This window comes from Phaethon aethereus (assembly GCF_964289735.1).
Source record: "Phaethon aethereus genome assembly, chromosome: 2".
In the NCBI taxonomy this organism is placed as follows: domain Eukaryota; kingdom Metazoa; phylum Chordata; class Aves; order Phaethontiformes; family Phaethontidae; genus Phaethon; species Phaethon aethereus.
In genome coordinates, this window is record NC_138582.1 from 59,008,668 (window position 1) to 59,035,250 (window position 26,583).

A 26,583-nucleotide genomic window follows, 5' to 3' on the forward strand; every position below is an offset into this window, starting at 1 on the left:
TAGTACAAACCAGAAAAAGTGTTCTGATTTGGGTGTTGGACATATTCACGAAAGTTTCTGAGGAGCAACAAATGTTATATGTGATAATTGTGATTTTGAAACACTGCAAAATGGCAAATGTAGCACATACGCCATGTTTAAGAGTTAAAAATATCTAAGCTAATTATCTGACAGCTCAATACAATCTAATACATTTAGACTTAAAAAAATAGCATTATAGTAGCAAGGCAAAAAAGCTAATGATGTCATATGATCCTCTTCACCTGCCAGTTTATTTCAGCAAAAAGCCTGTTGTGACAACAAGTGTCAACCTTCAGCACCGTATCTCAAGGCTACTTAACTCCCGTCAAAAATGTTTGCTCTCAACAAGACATTGAAAACATTTTGTGTCTTTAGTATCAGAGATTCTATTTGGGAATGATGTGACTTTAGTCACGGTGATTCTCTTCACACCAACATTTGGAGATATAATATTTGTATAATATTTTGGTATCTTTCATATATATTAGAAAGATTTGCAAGCAGTGCTTCCACAGGCAGAGTGTACTGTACCATGAACCCACCTAAATCCTGGGAGTGCCTCAGGGTCTTTTTTCCATTTTGTGCCTACTGGATCGCACTAGGAGGGAGGTGGAAGCTGTTTCTACATTACCAAGCACAAGTGCAAAGTGTTTGGGCTACAAAAGCGCTTGTGCAGATACTGCAAACTGTATCGTATTGCCTCAAATGCCTCGGCCCAGGAACAAGTCCCATGTCAGCTCAGACACCTATGTATGTTGTGGGCTCCGGTTCCAGGGCTTGGCTGCCCAGTTGAGAGATGTTAACGTGCACCTGCTGCTGCACGAGAAGCCTGCTGCGCGGCAAAGAAAGTGTGCTCACAGGCCATTTCTTGGCCTTTCTGATAGCCCTTGAATCTACCATCACATTTAGCAATTCAAGAAAAGCAAAAGGAAAAGGTATTATGCAAATGGCCATTTAAAAAGGTAAGTTTAAAAAACCCCACAACATTGTTAGGAAATTTTGTCAAGTTTGATTTGTTCTGGTTTTAGCAATTATCTAAATACAGAAACCAGAAGCGTTCTATAAAAGTAGAGCTTATTCTCATGCACTGATGATAGGGAACACATATTTGTACCATACACTGTAAAGTAGCTTCATATTAAATTGAATGCATGAAAAAAATCTGAAATGCTTCTGTGAAACTAGGAAGTCCTAGAGCAGAATTCTCTGTTAAGATAGACTGTCATTATTCCACAACACACTGTGGCATACGTGACGTTATGCAGCTACTCCCCATTCAGGGAAGTGCAGCTGAGTTACACTTATCACTGGACAGGTGAATGCTAAAAATAGTGTCTAAATGAATTGGTTTCTTCAAAGAATTAGAGTAAATATCATCACATAATATGATAGTATGTACTATGAAACCACATGTCTCATACTCCTGGAACAGGACCCTAGGTCAGATATGCTTTTATGCAGGAGAATACGGAAGAGTTAAACATAGGAAAAGTGAGGTCCCAGAATCATGAAAAAATGCTAATGAACGTCTTGATGAGATTGCTGAATGTCTCAAAGAGCTAGCATATCCAAGGGTCAGCACTTTAAAGAGTAACCACAGGTTTGGGATTTTTCCATTTCTGAAGTTCAACTTTACAAAAAGGCCTAATTGTCCAATGCAAATGTGGTATTTGCCAAAGATCTCCCAATCTTCATTTGGCCCTCGAAACAAGACATTGAAAACAGAAGTGACCCAAATTAAAAGCCATATTTCCTATTATTGACAGGACTTACAAAAAGGCACACATAGCAATTAAGCACCTAACTCCCATTGAAGGTCAAAGCCAATGCGATAAATACATAAATACCGTTAGTACCTTTGAAAATGTACCACAAAATGAAAAACTTCAGTGTGTAGGGGGAAGTGGGGGAAGACAGATAATTTGGTGGTTGTTTGTGTAGTGGGGTGCTGGATACTGAACACCTTCTTTTTAAGCCAGGTACTCGTAGCAAAGGAAAATAACATCTAATGAAAAGTAAGCATTACAAGACAGTCAGAAGCAGCATTTTCATACAGATATTTAATAGCTCCATTTACTTTGTTTCTTTACCTGTAAATAGTGTTGTCCTGTTTGCTGGTTACAGCTTTTAAATCAGTGAGCTGGAGAAATCGGTCATGGAAGTAGTGAAGGTGTAAGATACATGCCAGTAGGAAGGAGGTGGGGATAAAGATGCGTGTGAATAGCTCAGCCACAGAAAACTGTTTTAAGCCAAGGTCCGCTAGTCTGGAAAAAAAAGTAAGTCACTAAGCCACCTTTTCACACTAAAATCTTTTTCTTGACATGAGACATAATTACAAATAATTTGCAATAGGAAATAATGAGCTTGTACCTGTAATACGTTTTTAGTTTTTAAAACTCTTCTAAATCAGCAAGTTTTACAATGCAAGTATCTTGCATTTAGACTCAGGAACGTAGAGAGAGACTGTAAATGTAGAGAGTCAAATGAACCAACACTGCCATAGATCTCTTGAACCAGATGAGTTGGCTCCGAGTGAAAGCCCTGCACTGGCAATCCACTCATATTGCATATACTTGCCCATGTAAGTTCCTGTTGAGAAACACCCAACGCATCATGAGGAGGAAGAAACGCAGCCCTCCTTATTAGCAGGAAGGCATGTCTGCCTTCATCAGATCCAGACATCCTGCAAATCTACCCTTAATCTCTTCCCAGGTCTTCCTCCTATGGTCAGAGGTAGAGAGGAGAACTGGCACTGTACTGGAAACAGGACTGGTGCCAAGGCCTTGGCAGCAGATGAAATATGACTCTTTGAGGCCTTGTCATGCCCTTGCTCATCTCTATTGTTACACCAATAAATCTACGGTTTCACAGCTGAGCTAAGTCTCAGGGGATGGCTTCATGATGTTTTTCCCAGACAAGAAGGAAGATTGCTCTCAGAGCATTCCACCACACTGGACTCAAAAGTCCGGAAAAAAAAAAGTAATTGAAAACACTAACTTGTTTTCATCCAGGCCTGTCATGTTCTTCCACAACCCAGGGAACGACTCAAACTGGTATGTATAGATGAAGATAAGTACCAACATGGTGTAAACAACCACTGACATCCAAAAGTATTTTAAAATCCTTCTCCACCATTCATAGTGCACCTGCAAATCACACACTAAAGATGTTGAAACAAGCTGAAGGCAAAGACACTGACGAAAATACTGACAAGACTGTACTGGCAGACAAAGACTAAGAATACTATTTTTCGTAGATGGCCTGAAGTAAACAACGCTTACCCAACAGCAGCCACAGTACTTTGAGATACAGTTTTTAATCCTGATGCATATGTACCCAAGTACACACTTTTGTATAAAAAATGTCTGTTGGGACATGGCCATAGACATAAAGGCCAGGGACAGCTTCAGTCACCCAATTTCATCACCTGACGGTGATGAAAGTCCAGGAAGAGAGGGACTTCATGCTCTTTGGGGTGTGGAAACTGTGTGGACCAGCTTGTCGCAAAAACTGGTAGCTATGTCAGACGTGCACAGGCCCAGAATTTTCCCACACAGGTTCCAAAGCTCATGGTCACGTGAGGTGGAGTCCCAGAGCAGAGGTGTATATTGTATGCATCTCATTTGTGTGCACTTTGCCTGTTACTATAATCAAAAGCCAAAGGAGAATTAGTCTTAACCCCTTCAGATGATCTTCTTATGTTGTACCTAACTAAAGAACAAACACATTGTTTACGAATTCTGTTTGGAGCTACGTTATTACCAAGGTAAAAGTATGAACCATTGTACTGAAAGACAAAATTTAGTTAACACAGTTTCTCACTTACCTGATAGAGGGCCACACAGAAGAGGAACAATACCATATAGATGATTTTGTACATGACAATTCTACCCTCAAAGCTGACAAAGAAGAACATGCCCCCACAGACGTAAATCCAGTACTTGATGAACATAGCCATCACCAGCTTCCCCAGGACTTTCATAATATCCTGTTCATCCTCATCATCCTCTTCCTCCTCTTCCTCCTTCTCCTCCTCCTGTTCTTCTGCCACTTCTCCCTCTTGCAAATCCTCTTCTGCAAATACAGAGTCACATTTGGCCTGTGGCTGTTTTGGGGACTTTTAGTAAGAATCGAAATGGGTGGAAAGTAGAATCTCTGCACACAACACATACACTTAAAACACAATATTTACAAAAGACTGTATTTCTGAGTCATACATGCCTCCAGAGCAGGGAAAGGAGTTTTAACTTCATATAAGCTTCAACCTGCTCCTGGAGCCACATGGTGCTTAGCTACATGTCCTTACCAGACACCTGTCCTCACTTTGTCTGAAATGCAGGCAGCTGTAGCAGAAAATTAGAGCCTAAGGGTTGTATAATGGAAAACAGCCAAAACACTTTCTGTGGCAATACCTATACTCCTGGGCAAGAAACCTCTTAAACTGGAAAACAAAGAAACCACTAGCAAGCTCTCATCTCAAGTTTACAGGTTAAGCTCTCATCTTGAGTTTGAACCTCTCATCTTGAGTTTTGTCGTTTAGAGAATATTGTGATTACCTCCAAAAAACACAAGCAAGAGAAAACATTAACATAAAACCAAACAAGCTTAAAAAATATAAATGCTGCACTAATGCTGCTGTTTTTCAAAGAAACTACCACTTCTCCAGCTTCTTCTGCTGTACCTGAGCCATTGCAGAGAAGACAAGCTGCTTTTGCCCTATGAAGAGGTCAGCATTCCCCAGTTATTAACCTTGTGAGGCTTGTGGAGGGCAGGGTAAATGTCCCCCCAGTAGCAAGTACACATACGCAACTATCTGGATAACAGGGCTTGTCAAAATCATAGCACGTAGCTGTAATGCTCTTCTTCGCATTGAGAAGGATATCGGGACTTCACCATCAAAAGGCTTGTCTGCTCCTTTTGTCCCACTTACTATCCCTCTTCTCAGACTCTTGCCTTGCTCTTGCCTTTGAAATCCTTGCAGTGTCCAGCTCTGACACTGATCAGATGTTTTAACTAAGGCAAATATTGTAATGACTCAAACAGGAAGCTACATCACTGCTTCCCAGCCCATCTCTCTACCATTTCAGTGAGTTGAACTTGTTCAGATCAACACCCAGAGAGACAGAAAAGGGCAAGAAAGGTTTGGGGAACACGTGCCCAGCAGCAAAAGAGAGAACAGGCCACCAAGCTGTGAGTCGAGCTGAAACTGTAGCAGTAAACTTTGCTCTCAGGTATGCTTCCGATCGCATGAGCCTATGCACTGAAAATATACATGCTTATTTTCCCACTGAAGTTAGTAGTTTAACTTCTGGTTTTGTAGAAGTGTTTATGTGTGCAAACACAACTTCCAAGGAATTTAGCAACTGACTTTTCCTATGTAAATTCTTCTGCTGTGGTTAAACTTCTATGGCAGTTAATCTGCTGGCTTGTGTTTGGGTCACAGGAGTAAACTAATTATTCGGAAGTTCCATGACATTTCTCAAATAAGTCATTTCAATTATCTTCCATTTTTTTGCAGTTCAACAGTAAAGAGAATTCTCATTTTATTTGCATTTCTGAAGGTCAAAGGTACTTTCTTTTTATATCCCAAGAGACAGTTGCACACAGATTTCGTAATATCTTCCTTAGCTAATAACAGGTATCTTTCTACTTGCTTTCAGCATTACGGAAATTCACTAACTGGAACTTCTACCATGACAAGACTGAACTGGACATGGCTTTACCTTTTTCTTCATTTTCTTCATTTCCGACTTTGACCTCAGATAAAGTAGCTTCTTTTAGCTGAAGTGCTTTTTGTTCAGTGAGGTGTTGCCTAAGCAGTAGCCAGAAAGTAATTGTGAAAAGAATCTGCAAACAAAAATCAAAACAAAAACAACAGACTAATTGTACATCCTATATCCTGCTGATACAAACATATGTTTTCATAAATTTTGCATGCTTTTGTTTTCTCCGTTCATCAGAAAATGGCAACAACGGCGTCAGTGTCAAAGTGCATCTTTGTGGGAGTTAAGTCATTTAGGAAACATCCTGCATTAAAAACAACTTCATTTCATTTGCACTTTTCCATTGAGTAATAACTTTTCACTCTGCATCTTTTCTTAAAGGTATTTGCCTATATGGTTCTATTCTCCCCCATTCTATTCAGTTTTTAACTCCTGTCTTATAAGTTGAAGGATCTTCTCTTTATATATTGATTGGTACAATTTTCATCTGTCCTTTTCTGTTAATTTTTCCCTTCTTGCAGGGAAGAAGCACAGGCAGGTGAGTGTATTGTCATTAGTAGGGTTCGGTATATATCCTAAGGCTTTTGATTTAGGAGGTTTGTTACTTCAGGTGCTTAAATGCAGTTAATTGAAAAAACATGAATTTCTTTGTGTGTCTTTAAGTTACAAAAGACAGTCAACTGAATATGCCTTGCATTTGGAGCGGTTATGAGATTTAAGATAGCTCTTAATTCTTTGAAGAGTTTTAACAGATGATAATTCCATAACAGCAGGATACCTTAGAAATAAATAAATCTCTTCAATGAAGACTGCATTTCTGTGTTTTGTAAAAAGCTAAATTCAACAGCTTGCAATACTGAGAGATGGCCAAAATTCAGAAAACAGCATGATGTCTATTCATCACACACTTGATTTTATGTTTACATTCTGCAAAGTTTCCACTGATTTCAGGGGTGCAGAACAAGGGTTATTTAATTACTTTACAAGCTAGAAGAATAAAATCTGAACTAGGAAACATGTAAGAGCCAAGTATTTCACATACAATAGAACGCCAAGGCCAGTAGCACAATGTGAAGAACTCTCCTGTTTTTCACCGACCATGCAAGTACATCATGGGGGAAAGGAGAGGTCCCAGGCTAGCGACAGCTGTTTTCCCTGACCCTGTTTTCCCTGCCGCAGAAGATTGTCAGCCTGTGTGAATTGTCACATCTTCTCCAGATACCTCCTGGAGCTCTGGCTTTTGCAACACAAACCACTGATATTGTAAAACATGGATTTGTTCTGCAGTGATTAGCTCCATCTCCCCACTGCATTTACACCTTGTTCTCTTTGGTATTTCCAGAGCCAGAGCTGGCTCTAAGAAAAGTCTTCAAGGATTGCAGATCAAAGAAATGCTTCCAGTCCACTTTTTACAGCATCCATCTTATTTCCTTTTCAGACAAAGAAACACACACACAGCTTGCAGAAAATTATGCGGAAAGAATTACAGTACATTTCTTTCTATTTTCCTCTCTTTGCAGAATGCAGTATCCAATCTTTATTTAAATTCAATCTTTATTCAAAGGGCTTTAAACTAGGAATAACTGGGAGGGACAGAGTTACTAGCAGCCTTGAGAGGGAGTGATGGAGAGGACTGACAAGCAAAGGGCACCTGGGGTGATATGAATGAAAGGAAATACATAATCAACAAAACAGGGCTTATGGGGGGGGGGGGGGTGTCACCTCAAGCATTTGTATGTAGCAAGGAAATGCTTTCAAGGCACCATTACAGGGAAACCTTCCAGATACTTCCTGGTAAATCAGCATGCTGGGTGCCTCTCTGAAATGCCTGTACAGTAATGCATGCAGCATGGTGAATAAACACAAGGAATTAGAGACCTCTGTGCAGGACTACGATCTTATTGGGATCACAGAGACAGCGGGTGATGGCTTACATAGCTGCAATGGAGAGATACAGCCTCTTTAGGAAGCACGGGCCAGGAAGATGTGGAGTTGTGATTTGCATGACAGCACAGCAGGAATGCATGGGCTCTGCCTGGGGATGGATGATGAGCCAGATAACCTGGGGGGAATATAGAGACGCTGGCTGAGCGTGCAGAGACATGGTTAGAAAAGCCAAGGCCTGAAGTTGAGTCTGGTGAGGCATATCAAGAGCAACAAGAAGAGCTTCTGTAAGTACATAAGCAGAAGAAGGAAGACTAGGGAAAATGTAGGCCCACTGCTAAGTGGCGCAAGGGCTCTGGTGACACAGGACATGGAAAAGGCTGAGGTACTAAATGCTTTCTTTGCCTCAGCCTTTGCTGGCAAGACCAGGCTTCAGGAATCACAGGTCCCAGAGAATGTGGAAAAGTCTGAAGCAAGAAAGACACACCCTTGGTGAAAGAGGATCAGGTCAGGGAATACTCTAAGCAAACTGAGCATACGTAAGTCCATGGGTCCTGATGGGATGTACCCGTGAGTGCTGATGGAGCTGGCTGATGTCATTGCAGAGGATACTCTCAATGATCTTTGATTGATTGTGACTGGGAGAAGTGCTGGAAGACTGAAGGAAAGCAAGTGTCACTCTTACCCTCAAGAAGGGCAAGGAGGACCCAGGGACCTACGTCAACCTCAGGTCAACCAGGCTGGTCGACGTCACCTCAATCCCCGGAAAGGTAGTGAGACACTGGAACAGGCTGCCCAGAGAAGTTGTGGATGCCGCCTAACTGGAAGTGTTCAAGGTCAGGTTGGATGCGGCTTTGAGCAATCTCATCTAGTGAAAGATGTCCCTGCCTATGGCAGGAGAGTAGGACTAGATGGTCTTTAAAGGTCCCTTCCGACCCAAACCATTCTATAATTCTATGATTCCAAGGTGATGGAGCAGCTAGCCCTGGCAACCATTTCCAGGCACTTGAAGGACACGGAAATAATCAGGAATAGTCAGTGTGGATTCACCAAGGGGAAGTCATGCTTGACCAACCCAATAAACTTTTACGATGAAATGACTGTCTTAGATGAGGGGAGAGCAGTGGATATTGTCTGCCTAGACTTCAGGAAGGCTTTTGACACCGTCTCCTATACAATCCTCATAGACAAGCTGATGAAGTATGGACTAGATGAGCACACAGTGAGGTGGATTGAAAACTGGCTGAACAGCTGAGCTCAGGGTGTTGGTGATCAGTGGCATAAAGTTGGAGGTCAGTGACTAGTGATGTACCCTGGGGTCAATACTGAATCCAGTCCTGTTCAACATCTTCATTAATGATCTGGATGATGGGGCAGACTGTACCCTCACCAAGTTTGCTGATGACACAAAACTGGGAGGAGTGGCTTATACACCAAAGGGTTGTGCTGCCATCCAGAGGGACCTCAACAAGCTTGAGAAATGGGCTGACAGGAACATCATGGAGTTCAACAAAGGGAAGTGCAAAGTCCTGCACCTGGGGAGGAACAACCAGTTCATGCACCGTTACATGTTGGGGGCTGACCAGCTGGAGAGTAGTTTGGCAGAAAAGGCCTGGGGGTCCTGGGGGACACCAAGTTGAACATGAGCCAGCAAGGTGCCTTTACAGTAAATAAGGGTAATGGTATCCCGGAATGTATTAGGAGAAGTGTTGCCAGCAGGTTGAGGGAGGTGATCCTTGCCCTCTACTCAGCACTTGTGAGGCCACAATTTGAGTGCTGTGTGCCGTTCTGGTGCCCAGTGCAAGAGACACATAGACATACTGGAGAAATTCCAGCTGGATGGCCAATGAAAATGAAGGAACTTTAGCACCTCTCCTATAAGGAAAGGCTAAGAGACCTGGGACTGTTCAGCCTGAAGAAGAGAAAGCTCTGGGGAATCTCATCCAATTTCTATAAATACCTGAAGGGAGGGTAGAAAGAGGACAGAGCCAGGCTCTTTTCAGTGGTGCCCAGTGACAGGACCAGAGGTGATAGGCACAAACTGAAACACAGGAGGTTCCCTCTGAACATCAGGAAACACTTTTTCCTTTGAGCGTGACTGAGCACTAGCACAGGTTGCCCAGGGAGGCGGAGAGGTCCCCATTCTTGGTGATATTCAAAAGCCATCTGGGCATGGTGCTGGGCAATCAGCTCTAGATGGCCCTGCTTGAGTAGGGGAGTTGGACCAGATGACCTCCAGAAGTCTCTTTCACCCTCAACCATTCTGTCATTCCGTGAAATCTACAGAGTGCATTATTTTCAGCCTAACAAACCTCACTAGACACCTTCTATTAGTTTTATGGGTGTGGCCAAATCACCATATATACACAAGTTTTCTTTCTTGAGGCCAGCTAGTTTTAGGTATTCAATGATACAGCTAATAAGAAGCAATGTCAAAGGTGCTGACGTATTAAGATAGTTAAAACTCCTTAGAGATTTACAAAGTCATTGAGCAAACTGTAGAACTTCTCTTGCAGAACCCCTTGAGCTTCAGCTCTCTTACTAAACTAGCCCTACCTTTACGAAAGAAATAGTAACAGCACTCACTAATTTTCAAATGCATTAAAGACCCAGAAATGGTTGTCCAAAGCGCACTGCCAACAAGGAAAATCACGTACAGAATCACCTTAAATGGTAATTAGGAGTCACAAGGGAAGTGATTCACTTAGCGCAAGGGCACCAGTGCCAACTAGATGCACTCTGTGAGATGCCCCTCTTGGGTGCTCTTCCTAGTTATGCTCATTCCCTCCCCCAGAAGCAAACCTGCCAAACAAAATGCATTTTGTAGTGCTTTTAAGACATCAAAGAAAAAAAAAAAATCTATCATGCACTGAGGTCAACAAACTCTGTTGTTTCTGACCTGAAATGGATTCCAACTCATGCTGCTTCAGGTGTAGGGGTAAAGAATTAAAGCTGAGTCATAGCCATGTACTGATGCTTGTGCCAAATCATAAGGGAGTGAGTAATATTGGTAATTGCAATGACACCACAGTTCCAGTTGCCATCATATTGAGAGGCAGACCTGACATCCCATGGGTGTTAATCTAACAAGTCAAATCACATCTAGTTTTACATCCAGTTTATAAAATCAAACAAGTGAGCAATTTCCATCCACGCAGAATTTTCTACAGAATTATAATGAAAATCTAGAAAGATGTCTGAAACATTTATTTTGGTATTAGCTTAGCAAGCAATAAGCAATTTTCTGAACAGTATTTTTAATTAGTTATCCTTTATTGTAGAATTGCTACTGAACATGGTTATACTGAATAATGAGGATTCACTCTTAAAGAAATTCCAAGAGATTCACAGTTTTTATCACAATACATTTTGTGATTTCATAAATAAATCTCAGCTCTTTGTAATACCTACCTTTGATGCCAACTCCCCAGGTTCCTTTCTTTCTAAAAAACCAGATACTTGAGGAAGCTCATCATTCTTAAGCTCAATACTCCATATATACTGCAACGTTAGCAGCAAATTTCCATAGAAAACCATGAATGGTGAACTGATCATGGCATATTTCCTTCGGTCCCGAATCATCCACAATGTGCACGACCAGATCAGTAACACAAAAGTCAACCAGCTGTGATATGTGATACTCCATGCCTTGTGGAAGGAGGAAAGAAAGGAAAAAATGTTCACAGATACACTCAGGAACAACATTGACGCATATTGCCAGAAACACTTAACTTATGTTTCTCTACTTAGCACACATTTTCACTGTCATGAGACTCTCACCCGTATTAATCAGCTACTGGGTCAGCTACAACTGCCTCCCCCCCCCCAGCGAGAATGTGCAGAAAGTGAATTCTTAAGAAGTCCACAGCTGAGGGCAAATGCTGCTTGGTGCATTAATTGCACCTTGGTAAGGTTTGGAAGCAGACTCATTGCTTCTTATTACACCAAACTAAAAGAGATGGACAATACAGACTGATTTTTGCGCACACAAGATCTTCTTGCAAAACTAGTAGGAAAGAATTCAGAGCAGGAATAGCAAGACATACTCAATAGCTACTACATTCAAGGCCTTTGACAGACTTACAAAACTACGCTAACTCCATACTGTTCTAGCTTTCGTGCAACCAATTTAGAATAGAAAGCTATGGTATGCACATACTGCACACACCTAGCCTGAAAAAAATTTAGTCTACACTAACCATGTTAGATTACCTGAAATACGACTACAGCATGTTTTCTATAGCTTGCAGTTACTGCAAACTGCTCTATTAAACATTCAGGGAAACGTATTAGGGTTTTAAGTATTTTTTATTAATATTGTGTTATTGATTTAGGACTAAATTCAGCTATAGAATCATAGAATCATAGAATCATAGAACAGTTTGGCTTGGAAGGGATCATTAAAGGTCATCTAGTCCAACTCCCCTGCAGTGAGCAGGGACATCTTCAACTAGACCAGGTTGCTCAGAGCCCCATCCAACCTGACCTTGAATGTTGCCAGAGATGGGGCATCTACCACCTCTCTGGGCAACCTGTTATCTGTAGAATAATTGTCAATAAAACATCTTAGATTTCTTTTAAATTTAGATATAAAAGTATAAAACATTAAGAATATTTCAGTCAGTTTAGCTCAACTCCCTTGGAAATTATGTCTTTTAAGGGTATGTGAAAAACACTAATATGCTACTTCTCTGTGCCCACATCAGAAAATAACTTACACTGAGCTGTCTTTGGCTATGGTGTAAGTGGAACTTGCATCAGATTACACCATAAATAAATTCACAAATGAATTTGGGTCATATAAAAGATGGATATACCACTAAGAAAAAAGCTAGTAGTGTCTCAATATAAAACTACAAGAAAGCTCTTCAAATATATCTTCTCCTTTGATATGACAGATATGACCCTAGGAATGAATTAAAAAGGAAATGCAGATCATAGGAAGCATTTGAGTTTAAAAAATAGGAAAAAGAGGCATTATGTCAATATGGAAACAGCTACTTGCTAATGTCTCAGAATGCATCAAGCCAGATCCAGATTCTGCACAGAGTCTGCTTGCTTTAGTTGAGAAACTTTCCCTGTTAAAGGACAGCAAATAAAGTTTGAAACTTTATGCAAACAGGAAGCAGCCAAGCTAATTTGTTTTACCATTTTTGATGCAAAATTGGGCCAAGAAGCTTTATGGTTAATTTCATCACAGTTGAAACCTTTCCAAAACAGTAAAACCAAATCTTGCATTTGGAATATAGAGAGAGATCTAATCATTATGCAGGAAACTTGCTACAGTGCATCTCAAAGTATTTGCAAGCAGGCATAAAAGCAAGCAACAATATGAGAAAGAGAAATAAGGGCGAAACGTAAAACAACAGCAAAATCTTGCTTGGCACAAAACTGTATATTGCTTGAGACCTCTCTGTGTCAATATAGGAAATCAGGCTTTACAGATCCTTTCTTCTCAGAGAGTAACTGGATGCATGCTTTAACCTGAAATAGGGACTGTATTTTTTTAATTTACTTTAGTGGTGCAAAAGCATGGCAAGCCTGCTTATGCAGAAGCTTTGGAATCAATAGAAAACTGAGCCCAAATGGTCTTCTGACATTCAACAGACAACAAAACCCAGGGCTCCCAGTCCCAGAAATGTGATGCTTTACCCAGAACCCCACATGTTGCCCTATTTATATGTCTATAGCAGGCTTGCGAATTATGTATTAATATGCTAAAATGGACCCAAAATGATGCAGATACCGTATTGATATTTTCTAACCCTGATGGAAACACTTACTGAAAACCAACCAATGAGATTACTTTCAGGAAAACATTGAGAAGACATATTTATTTTTTAAATAAAACACTTTTTTTTTTTTGTTGCCAGTACTTACCATCATAGCTATCAGAGCGCAAATGTAACTTTGTTTCATGATAAATTGGAACACAGAGACCAGGGCATGTAATTTAACATTTTCTTTTTCCTCCTGAGTAACTTCCTCTTCCTCTTCCTCCTCTTCTTCCTCTTCCTTTTCTAAGTAGAAAAAGAAATTCTTATTGGCAATTCACGCTGGTCTAAAAGTAGTATATGCACTCTCTCCTGGAACGGTTTCACTTGTAATCCCTCTGATGGCTACTTCTACAGCAATCACCAAGATCAGGTTGGGAGCCAAAGAAAAATTACATTTGAGTGCAGTAAAGCAATGCAAAACCCACAATCACAGTGTTCAGCAGGCAAAGTATTTTTGGCTAGTATATGCCTACAGCCCAGTTCACAAAACTGCTGTGTGGTTAGCCATCATTGTAAGGCAACAGCAATTATTTAACTTCAACAGGCCAAAGAGCTTACCAAAGTGAAAACAAACGCTAGAGGCAGTGAACGGAGATACAGAATAAGAAAAAATATGGAACTAAAGGTAATTCCCAGACAATTCACTACCTGACGCGTCATCCGAAGGCTCCCATTTGTACTGTGGTGTTGAGTACATGTCTGCTTTGGCCGGGCCGTTTTCTAACGGCAGCGTAGGGTGGATGGTGTGGTAGTCAGCAGGGTTCCCGTTCACCGTCACCAGCAGCACCTGCCAGGACAACAGAAAGAGGCACCGCGCTGAGGGTGGCTCTTCGGACCACGCGGCTCCTGCGTCTGTGCTTTGCTACTGCTGGATTACCAGTGAAAGGAGTTGAACGAGTAACTGCAATTGCTTCCTCCCAAAGAAATGGGTGCGTTATATGGTGCATGCAAAAGTAGAGCATAACAGCTTCCAAAATTAATTGTTGTTAGCTTTTCGTGCAATATCAATAGAATTACAAATTTGTTTCAGTGAAGTTCTTTAGCCAACAGTGAAATGCTGCTGCAACTTTGAACTTCTGTAAGTATTTCCTTTAAAAGATTGCCAGGGTTTTTTTCAAATTCCCTGAAAGTCACATTGCATTAGGTAACACTTCAGTTTACACACAAGCAGTCAGAAAAAGAATAAAAGTGTGGATACACAAGCAAAAGCAATTAAGTTACTGCAGTCAGTTGAGCCACGGTAAATGACTATTTGCACTCTCTTGGCCTGTCCTACCTATGAAATTAAATGGAAAGAAAAAACAGTGCAAAGGTGGACTAAATTAACACAGCCACAGCTGGGGAAGGCTAAGATTGACTGCACGGCTCAGTGCACAAACAGTAACTCAGTGAGCCCATCTTCAGACATCCTGCCTTTCCCAGGTTAAATTAGCTTTTCACAGCCAAGCTAGGAAAGTATCATTGTATCTCCTGCGTTTAAGTTAAAGCTGTAACCAAAAATTCATCCTCCTTCCCAGGAAAACTAATACGTTTAGTTCACATCCAGTTATTTCCAGTAGCTAGGAAAATAACGGTTATAAATTACTTTCCATTTTTAGTTATTACTGGCGAGATCTACATTTGCTGCCATTAATAAAATCAGTTGTGGTAATTATTGTTATTGATGCCACATTTATGCCACGCGCTAGTACTAATTCAACGCTCTTCCATCGTTTTATTTTTGTGACTTAAATTTCAGCCCTTGTGCTTGTTTGCATTAGGGCTCCAGCACCCACAATTGTAAGTATCATCTCTCGTACGGGCAGAAATTCACATGCAATGGATTACTGATGGTAGTACATGCTGAAGAGTGACTTCTGCTTAGGCTGTGAGACAGGATTGTATTTTGCCTGCCAAAACTATGCACAGGCATGTGTGGAGAGTTTCAGAATAGTATCTGGGTTGCGTTCAGTTATATTCAGCAGCCACACCAAACACAGGCTGTGGAGCACATTTCGGTTATAGCTGCTCCCAAAGTTCATCTGCATCTCCAGTATTCTGTGTATGCTGAACAGAGGGGATATTTCTGCTTTCAGAGTCTGCTAGGGTCTATAGCAGTCAAGATAAGTGGATCATTTGCTGTCTGTTCAAACAAAGATTTGGATTTTCTGTCATCTATAAACTGAACTCATGTGTTGTCAGTCATGCTTTAAGGGCCTTAGCATTTCAACACTACTGAAAAAAAAACACGGCAAAGAAGCTAAATCAAGTTTAAAGATGGCTTGCATTAGAAAGCATATTTTTATATCTTCTTTAAACCCAATGAAATAGCAAAGATCATTTGCCAGTTGGTACTACTACAAGCAGTCTAATTTCAAATGATCAATTTTAGGTCTAATCAGTGGTTTCTCAGTGCAATTATTAAGGAAGCAAAAGACAGTTATATTTAAGATAATCAAGGTTATAGGGTAAATGGCAGGCTAACCAAAATAAAGAAGTTTTTAAAATGTCATCTAGGGTTTTGTCTGTATATATCAGTGTAATCTGTATTTATACACATTAAGAAGAATTACAAAATTACAAAGACTAGTAGTATACTAACATCCGATGGCTTGTATTCATCTTGGGTCATTGACAGAAGCTGCAAAAGCAATGCAAGGACAAATTATTAAAGAAGCATGGCTCAAGCATTAATAAGTCTAACTTTTTGAATACATGCATGCATATTTGCTGACTTTTGCAGATTTGCACTAAGAAATTCTGAAAGAATTCTTAAAAAGCCAGCAGAATTGTACACTATGCTCCATAAAAAGATACTTAGTGTGCCATAGCATTGACATAACTTTACTCTATGTTCCTGTGAATTCTAAACCAAAACTGAGAACGTTGCATTGAAATTTTAGATACTAGGTCAAAGTATTAATCAGTATGGCATTATACTGATTAACTGCTTTCTAATGTCTTTCTAATGATCCAATGCTTAAAAACTAAGTTTTTAAATGATCATTAGAATCATAAAAATGCTTCCAATTAAACGTTTATACTCATATAAAATGTGATATTCATTTCACAGCTCATTTACCATTACTATTATTATGGTGGAGTTCTTGGAGCTTGAGTATATGTGGCTCAGCAGTGTTTGTATATCCCAAATTTGACTGCAACTCATGAGATGAAATTCTGCACTGCAGCTGGTGAGGACAGATGGTAGAAAGCTGGACCTTTCCAGGAGCTTTTACACCAACCCTCTTAACTGCTCTGCTATAAATATCCCACCAGGACACCAGTATGCTTGGAGGAGGAGAAGCGCTAATTAGCAGTTACAAGGCAGATCAGATCTTTACATCGGGTTTTAGCTCCCTGACAGACTTTCTAGCTGTTTTGCACAAAGATAATGGCCTAATGCCAAAAGCCCAGCCCTAAACTTCTTAAATGCAGAAGACAAAACATAGAGCATGCTCTCCTTTACTTCCTTACACTGGCTCTTGGTTTTGTTTTACTAATTTCTACAAAATATATTCCTACTCTGCCACACAGCCTTGATATTGTATCTGGTTTATATAATCACACGTGAAGATCTTCTTACTTGCAACCTATATAATGCTGCTTCCCTTCCTTTCAAAGTGACTGTGATAAAATTGACTGACTGAAATACATTTAATGCAGAGACCCTTCCCCCTCCAGCCTTACTTTTCTCTCATCAGTTGTATAGTGGCTTGCATACCACAGACTGCGTCTTCTCTCCGCTGTCATGGGAATTGGGCTGCAGGCTATTTCTTTTTCATCTTCCCTGCTAACAGATTTCTCTTCATCAGGCATCTGCTAAACAATAAAAATGACAACGCTAGTTATAGCTCTCTAAATAACAATCTTACCAGAGGAATTTAAATTTTCCCCTAATTGATGCTCCCTCTGCAAAGTATGTCTCTGAAACACCTTTTAGCGTCTAATGCACTCGATCTATGATAGATGACTCTTACTGAGATGATATTTTCAGAAATGATGACAGAGCTTTTCTATAACTGCCAGTCCATCAATGCCATCCTGGTGGTGATATCAGAATTACACAGACCTCCACATACTACCTTACCTTACTAAATGATCATACCATAAGCTAGTACACAGATGCTTACTTTTCAAGGCAGTGCATTGAAAGAAAATTCACTCTTCTCATCTGCCTATGTATGTGAAAAGCCAATTCTGCTTCACTAAACAACTGAAGAACTGAAAAGATCAAAACCTTTTGAGCATATGTATCTGCCGTTAAAGGCTAATCTAACTCACCAAACCATGCCTCAATACATAACAACGTAGTCAGTGCTGGTCATCCACCTACACTCATCTAGCCTGGCTTCTGAGTCAAGCCATAAAAATACCTGTGTGTGCTCATGCTCACATGTAGGACAAGGTGACTGGAAAAAGCCAATACAGACTTACCAAGGGTTAACCTGATTGCTTTTTATGCTGAAACAACTGTCTGAGTGGATGAAGAGAGAGCTGTGGATGTCAGCTACCTTGATTTTAGCATGCCTGACACATTGTCCCACATCTTTGCTGACAAGCTGGTAGGATATGGACCTGACAGATGGACCACAAGATGGGTGGAGAACTAGCTAAACTGTTTTGCTCAAAGTAGGGGAATGGCTCAAAGTCAAAATAGTAGTCATTCATGAGTGGAGTTCCTCAGGGACTGGCACTAGGTCTGCTATTATTCAGTGTCTTCAAAACTATCAGGATGGAATTGCACTCACACGAAGTTTGTGAATGACACTGAACTGGGAGGTAAGGTAGATGGGCGAGCAGTAAGAGCCACCATATCGAGATAGTCTAGAGATGGGCCAACAAAAAAATGCACAAGGTTTAACAAAGATAGTCCTGCATCTGGAATAAACCCACATAACAGTAAAGGCTGTGGACAGGCTGTGTGGGAAGCAGCTCTGTGGAATAGGCTCAGTGGGTCCTGGTGCACAGCAAGCTGAACACGAGCCAGCAGTGAACTCCGGCAGCAATGAAGGCAAACATGTCCTGGACTGCATCAGCAAGCGTACTGCCAGCAGATCAAGGGATGTGATTATTCCAATGTACCTGGCAAGTGTCAGGTCATACCTGCAACTCAGTTCTGGCATCCCCCAGTTCAAGAGAGACATAGAAAATCTGGAGAAGGTCCAGCAGAAAATTGCCAAGACCATTAGAGGGTTGGAGAAGCTAAAGGATGCAGGAATTAGGGTTTTTTCAGCCTTCCAAAACCTAAACTGTAGTTTTTGAGAAGACAGAGGTACTCTTCTCACAGGGAGGCATGGGTATAGGACAAGGGGCTAAGGGCATAATTTTTTTCAGGGAAATGCCTTCTGGATAAAAAAAAATAAAAATTTCACCACGAGAAAAATTAATCACTGGCATTGGCTGCCTTTGCTGGAAACATCCAAGACTTGGCCCTGGACAACCTATCTGAGGCCCTGCTCTCACAAGAAGTTGCATCAGATGATCTCCAGAAGTCCCTTCCAACCTGGACTGTTCTGTGACTCTGTGATTATCTATGATCCACATGCTCTATTTCTTCATCTGTGTCAGGAATTACTACCACTAAATTGAGGAGGATTGCTAACACATCGGTCTTAACTCCGTCTTAATTCTATGGCCCAGCAGGGGTATGGGGCCTCTCAAATAGACTTAACATGGATGTTACTATAGCACAGTGACAAACGGGAGACCTGGGTAGGTGTGCATAAACTATGCTAGGTTACAGCTCCTCTTCAGGCTCCTCCAGACCTCTTCCTGCACCGTCCCTCTTTCTCCTGCAGTCTTGAAGTTCCCAGCTGAGCTGTGACAAAGCAGTAGAACCTTGTTGCTGTTCATACCAGCGAGAGGAGGAAGTTCAGCCATGCGGTGCTAAAGGGAGGAAGGGTGTGCTCTAGAGCCAGCAGGCTGCATGTCAAAGCTGTGAGTATCTCCAGCACAGTCTTGCTCAGCAGGACTCACTGGCCCCGGGATACCATCAGGGAGAAGCCGTTGCTACTGAAGTTACTCTGCTCTCTGCCTTTGCCCAGTTTCTCATTTTGAACCTTAGACCTTGATCCTACTTTTTATTTTCATTACTATTTGCCCTCTCTACTTCCTCAGTTTTCTGGTTTCTCCTGTCCTCCCAAGACTTCATGTGGTTTTTAGATTTTTGGCTCTGATGGAAATAAGTATTCAAAATGTCAGAGAAAGTTATGCAAGAACATAAAGTGAATATTATGGAATAATGACAGCAGTGGCTATTCCACTCTGCCATCCATTAATGCCTGGATGTTTATCTCAAAGCTAGTAGGAATGGTGAGGATTGAAAGGTAAACTTACTTACGCTTAGACAAACTGTTTTCCTACGTGAAAAAGTGCTGTAGTACTAATTATACACACATGTGATTCTAACAAGAAATGAAAAGTGCTCCAGTTGGGTTTTTTTATATTTTATATTTTATATCGCTGTTGAACTCATCAAAGCTCAACAAACTTTGAACTACTGAATACAAAGAATTACCAAAACTCAACTTCCTCTCATCACAATCTCCACCAGTATCAGTTTAGAGTATTGAGCCAAATCCTCATTCATACAGCTGTAAGGTCTTGCGTCATAAATCCACTCCTATTCAGCAAAGTACACAAGTGCTTGTGGAACCTGGAACGTGGGGTGAGGTCTTACTGACTTCAGTTGGACTTAAGTGGAAATTCAGGAACTTTGCTGAGCTGCAGCCAAAATATAGATTACACACCAGCTTTAGTAGTGTCATTCTGAACTTAACCTGTTATTAATTACAAAACAACTGGTCGAGTCAACTAATATTTAATTTCAACCTGAACAGTCTGTTTGTAACGACTTAAATTTTTTCTCTTGCCTACTTTCTCCTTTCTACTTAGCAGATATTTGTATTTCTGCTTCAAATGAAGTCTTACTAAGTTGACTTTTGATTTGCAACAGAAATATCCATCTGCCCTGGTACTTGCTGTTTTACTTAAACTCTATCTACTGCCAACAAAGAGATACCTCATGGTGTAAAAGCTAGTTTTTGTCTGAAGTTCAGGTATCTCAAAAGCAGGGTCCCAAATTAGGCTTTTAATGGGAACTAGCTGGTCGTAAGTGTTCTCAATGCTTATGCAAAATCAGCTGATGCAATAGGATAAGAATAAATCAAAGTGCTAGGTAGAGGTTTACAAAACTACCCATAGAAAAAGGTCGTCCAAACATCCTAGCTGGTTTTGAAACTCCCTCCATTCCAATCATAATGGTAAGGTCCTATTTTTTAAATCTTGACTTAGATAAACAATGGTTATTGATTATTTTATTTCTCAGAAGCAGTGGTAGCACATATCACATATAATTGTGTATTTATATTTGATTGTAAAAGGGCATTCCTAGCCAAACTGTAATATGAAATAAAATGATTCTGTACTTAAAATACTTGTCACTGCCATTTGAAACTTTAATATAAATGTGGACTATAAAGAACTGTTTATCAACAGCATTTAGTTGGTGACCAAAACAATATGAAAAAACCTAAGATGCAGACAGTGATTTTAGTAACATATTTTTAGCCTATGAGACCATGGGGAAGGGTGGGAAATTTGTCTTCTCTTTCTCAGAAGAAGAAGAAAAGTCAGAAAACACAGTACTAGTCATACATTTACAACTTGTGAGAGTCCTTCAACTAGTCTAATTCTTCCAGTTCTTCCACTACATGAGAAAGTCTCAAATGCCTCTTAATTCAAACAATTCTAAAAATTCTTTAAGAGGACTCTACATTAAATTGCTGTAACTCTGTTGACTTCTGTACTATTCCTTACCACTCACTGGACAGAATGAATGGGCCCTATTCATATATTTAGTACTAGCAGTTACAACTATGAGCTGAAATCTCCAGAGGCAGACTGCCTCTTCTTATTTGCAGAGGTAGAATTTCACAAGACTCAGTGTTAGAACAAATCAGGATCCAAAACAGCAGGCACAAGAAAAGCAAAACTTCCACAGGCCACCAAGGACGTTTTGCATGAGTAAGATCCATACAGAATCCTACAGAGATCATACACTGAACTCTCATACCTGCCGTACTTTGACAGAATGTGGCACACACAGAAAAAACTTCACCCTGAAACTCAAGATTTGAAGTGGGCATTGTTCTTGTAAAATTGTTCATCAGCTGCGGTATTCAGAGAGAGTTTCAAGAGCATTTGTCTCAGAGGCAACTCCTGCTGCAATCCAGCAGGAATTCTATCCACAGGAGGACCCCAAGATGCAATTCACACAAGAAGCAAAAAAACACCAGGTCAACATTTCTTACTTTGTTTTTAGAACCTGTTATGCCAGTATTATATTTAGCTTATGTACATCTTTTTAGACTGAATAAATATTTCCTTATGTATAATTTATCATATACATTTTGTTCAAAACAGGTTTTGTTCGAGAGATTATTTTGAATAAAATTTCTAAGATGGGCCACTTTTTACTGTATGTGACAGCAGTATGCAAATAAAAACTACTTTACACCAAAGAGGACATAGCATATTGTCTTTGACATCCATCTAACTACAGGTAGGATAGTGGTGAGATCCTAAATACAGTGTAACTTTGAAATCACTGGGGATTGCAAAGGCAGGTTATATACTTAGTTCCATAATGAATCAAATGTACCACAAATTCACAAGTCAAAAAACATTTCAATGAAACTTGGAATACAATTATTTCTGGATTTAAATATTTGAGAACAGGATATTGATATTTAAGTCTACCAGGATAAAGCTAGTAAGAGAAAGAATAATTCCTGATCTATGGCACCACTAAGGGAAAAACAAAATGCATATAGACAAAAAAAAGCCATAAGGAGAAAGTGTGTAAAATGTGCTAAATTTTGCAAATCTCAGCATTTCTTTCTAATGACAAATACTTGCATGACCACATCCCGTGCACCAAAAATAAGCATTAATGCATAGGTATCATTTTCTTTACAATGCTTTCTTTTTTTAAATGTCCATTTATCTTTGGAGGGAAGCACCATTCACGTGGCAGCTGAGGTTCCCATGGGCGTGCCAAGACATTGTATTGCCTCTCATGTAGCCATGGATTTGAGAGACATCAACTTTCTTAAATTAATCTCTTTTAATACTTACTCGTTCTACCTCAATTGTTTAGAAAGCATCTCTAATTTGACTTGTTTCCAGTTCTCAGAGACTCATTTCAGTGTCTTATGGGAATATCCATCTCAGACAAAACAAGCAGTCTAAAAGAAAGAAGTGCAGGCAAGTCCACTACAGTTCCTCTCCAGTCCCTGGAGGAACTTGCAGGATTCACTCTATCCTGAGACAGGAGTCTCTCTCAGTTTCTCTCCACTGAAAACGCACAGCAACTAACTTAGACCCAGCACCAAACTTTAAGATGGTGAAAGTTGGATGAAAACAACCCGGGTACTGGAAATTAATTCCCAGAGATGCTGAGATCACACAGCTCCCACTGACTGCATTTCACGTTGTTTCTCCTCTGTGAGTAGTTCTCATGATTTTACTACGCAGTTTGTGAGATGTGAAGTTTCAGTTACAGCCCCAATGCTAAAATCGTATTATTATCTGGATATCTCAGTTTTCACTTACGGAAAGAAAAAAAGCAATTTTCCAGCTGCTGCAGCTGCAGAAAAAAAAAATAGGAAAAAACCCTGAAAGAACCCAATGCCAGAGGGCACTGGACCACGATCTTGTGACTTTAGAAAAGCTAGTCTTAAGATTTCTGGAAACTTAAGACATGCTTTTTTAATAACTCAAGCTGACAGTTCTGGCATCATTCACCTTTTATTATGAAGCCCAATATATGTAAGCCCCAAATATCAGACACCTCAGTTCAAAGGTGATGTATTTTGTCTGCCTTTTTAAATGTTAAACTGTTACATTACCCGTTATATGAAGAAACACCCTTAAATAAGAAAACCTTCAACATTTTTACTTGCTACTACGAACTCCAATAATTCACAGCTCAGTCATGAGTATTTTCATTGTGGTTTACAGCACTGCTAAATCTGAACTCATAAAACTCATGTCAAGCCTCAGAGGATCAAGAGATTAAAATAAATAACGTTTAGGATCATCCTTTTTATATTTCCAGTTTCTAAGCTTTTAAGATACCTTTGGGTTCTTATATTCCCTTCTTCCTCTGAAACCAGAAGACGTAAAAACTTGCTTTTTTGTTTCTTTATTCTCTTGCTCTTAAAGGAAAGCTGGCATTTTCACTCAGGCACACAGATTTAGGAGGAAAGCTTTTAAGAAAATTTTTCTCTAACTGTGATAAAGTTGCAAATCTCTGCCTTGTCTTACATTATCGTGTGCCAGTCTGTATCCTACTTCAGTTCTGCTAGACAAGCCCTGGGTGTTTGCCTTCATATCAATACTGGCTTTCTAAAGCAGAGTAAGCATTAATGCTCTGCCATTGCATTCCTTACATAAATAGTCCTGCTGATTTTAAGAAGAATATCCATGTAACCCCTGCAAGATCAGACTCTTGAAGACACTTATCAAAAAGACTGAATTCCGGGTACCAGCTTGCACTTGCTGTCTATTTTCCTTAACTTTCCTGAATGTTTGCACCTCTGTTAGCAAGTACCTCTGTATCTGCATTGGCCGGTCTAACACATTAGTCGTTAGTGCTAAGAAAGAGAAGGAAGTTACCCTTACAATGGGCTCTTGTAGCCAGAGACGGATAAGAGTTGCGAGGGTGTAGTACATCACCAGCAGTAAGATTGGATTAGCATGGTGATACCAATGTAACTCTTGATTTTTGATGATCATCCAAGTGCTTGAGCAGTTTGTCTGAGTAAGAGAAGTGACACCAAACAACCTGTGGATATAAAAAAAAAAAAATGAACCAAGTTAGAGAATAAACACCAAATCTTACAACGTTTAAAAATATTTTTTTCATAATTTTTGCTTACCTATAATAACAATTGCTCTGTTCAAAACCAGCGTTTGCCATCTCATCTAAAACGCCGTGAATATTTTCATTCCACATATTTAGTAAAAACAAATGTTTTTTGCACTTGGGTTTCAACATAAAAAATGGGGGTGTGATATTATTACATCTACCATGTCCAATGTGAAAACTTTAAATGAGCTGCACCCTGTAGGCCCAGCACTACAGAAAAAGGGGAGAGAAAATCTGGCTGCAAGCCCATTTGGCGAATCACAGCAACATGACATTTCAGAGTGATTTAGTGAACTGACATACAACACCATTCCACTCACTCTGCCAGGACAGAGCTGTAAAGTACCTCTCCTTGGCACATTGAACAGATTACTGATTTTTTTTTTTAAATCTAATACTATTAATAAATTGCTATCTAATTATTCAAATACTTATAAACATACAGAGCTCGACTGAATTCATAGCTGTTGTGAATAGAAAAGGAAAACATTCAGAAAGGCAATTGTTTTGGATGATCAAATCATTGAGAAAAAAAAAGAAGAAAAAATAATTCCATAATTAGTGTTAATGTAGTCACAGTATTAATATCAATGACATGAGATATTTGACTATTTCTGAAAAAAATGGGATCTCACAACATTTCTATGAAATAAGAAATTTATGTTGGAAAAAACACTTCAGAATAAAAAAAAAGTCCCCAACATTTTAAATTTAAGACAAGATGTGCTAGATGCTGAAACAAAACAAGTAGGAAATCATAATTAATCTGATTCTTTCACTGTAAAATATTTTGCCAAGTTCCAAAGCTAGGGCATAGAGTTATATGTCAGGATTCACTATAAACAGTTTTGTTCTATTGACAAAGCTTTTTCTTCTACAATGTGTATAAGAGTTTTCAGTTTTTACGAGAAATAGATTTGATTCTAAGAGATGTTTAAGGAGAACTACTTTTTGATAGAACAAAAAAATACAAAACTATTGTTACTCTGAAAGACTAAAGCAAAAGTTTTTCTGCTGGGGGTTTTAATCATAAACAGTAAATGTCTAAAAGATTACTTCTTCCTTTACCTAGTAAGATCCAACATGGAATGAACACAAAGAATGATATTCAACAGAGATGTGCTGCCTGAAATCTGCCCTTTGGATGCTGTGAAGTGAAACAAATATAAAAAAGGAGAGGTTATACCTGTTTGTTCGCTGGGAGTTTGTGGCATGGGTATAATACCATTAACTGCCAGAACGAAAGCTCTATAGCATTTTATTAAACAATTCATCAGCACTCACTTCTCATTCCAATTGTAAACATGAGCCAAAGGCTATAAACTTTAAGATTTCTCAGAGCTTTTGGGTGGATCCAAGGTTGGAAAAGGAAAAAAAAAAAAAAAAAAAAAAGATCCTGAATACAAAATAAATTGTTGTAACTTAAAGGAGCTGACAGAGCTGTGTTTGGAGTTGACCCAGATTCAAACTTCCGTAGCATGCAAGCACATTTAGGGCTGGTGTTACGGTTTGGCTCCATCTGACTGAAATTCACGCTGGATCGTATTCTGTTCATGTTTCTGTCAGCATAGGGGCACACCTTGTTTTGTCTACTTCCCTGCCTGCCACGTGACTTGCAATTTTTGCCCATCAATGATCAGGGTTGTTGAGTTCCTATTAGTTTCATCTTCTACCTCTGTTTCACAACACATCTCTCCATCTTTGGTTCATTTTGAGTGAATCACCCTATTTCTGTTTCATAAACAAATCAGAACCAGAGTGAAATCCAATTCTTATTGAAGTAAGAAGTCTTTCCATTGACAGTGAATGATGAGTATTACAGAAATGAGGGAAACTCTGCCCAGGTGGCCAAGAGGGCCAACAGCATCCTGGCCTGTATCAGAACTAGTGTGGCCAGCAGGAGTAGGGAAGTGATCGTGCCCCTGTACTCGGCACTGGTGAGGCCGCACCTCAAATCCTGTGTTCAGTTTTGGGCCCCTCACTACAAGAAGGACGGTGAGGTGCTGGAGCGTGTCCAGAGAAGGGAAATGAAGCTGGTGAGGGGTCTAGAGCACAAGTCTTATGAGGAGCTGTTGAGGGACCTGGGGTTGTTTAGCCTGGAGAAAAGGAGGCTGAGGGGAGACCTTATTGCTCTCTACAACTCCCTGAAAGGAGGTTGTAGCAAGGTGGGTGTTGGTCTCTTCTCCCAAGTAACTAGTGAGAGGACAAGAGGAAATGGCCTCAAGTTGCGCCAGGGGAGGTTTAGACTGGATATTAGGAAAAT

General features: G+C 40.0%; 1 protein-coding gene across 1 annotated transcript in view; it reads right to left on the bottom strand.

Moving 5' to 3' along the window:
* PIEZO2 (piezo type mechanosensitive ion channel component 2) overlaps window positions 1-26,583 on the bottom strand; it is a gene marked incomplete at both ends in the record, with an annotated part of 313,493 nt that overhangs the window by 80,648 nt on the left and 206,262 nt on the right. The window contains 10 exons of the mRNA XM_081996437.1: window positions 2,112-2,285; window positions 3,019-3,167; window positions 3,848-4,095; window positions 5,745-5,868; window positions 11,040-11,276; window positions 13,509-13,648; window positions 14,051-14,192; window positions 15,987-16,025; window positions 17,075-17,203; window positions 24,074-24,236. Of these exons, the coding sequence (XP_081852563.1) occupies window positions 2,112-2,285; window positions 3,019-3,167; window positions 3,848-4,095; window positions 5,745-5,868; window positions 11,040-11,276; window positions 13,509-13,648; window positions 14,051-14,192; window positions 15,987-16,025; window positions 17,075-17,203; window positions 24,074-24,236 (1,545 nt within the window). The remainder of the gene's footprint in view (window positions 1-2,111; window positions 2,286-3,018; window positions 3,168-3,847; window positions 4,096-5,744; window positions 5,869-11,039; window positions 11,277-13,508; window positions 13,649-14,050; window positions 14,193-15,986; window positions 16,026-17,074; window positions 17,204-24,073; window positions 24,237-26,583) is intronic.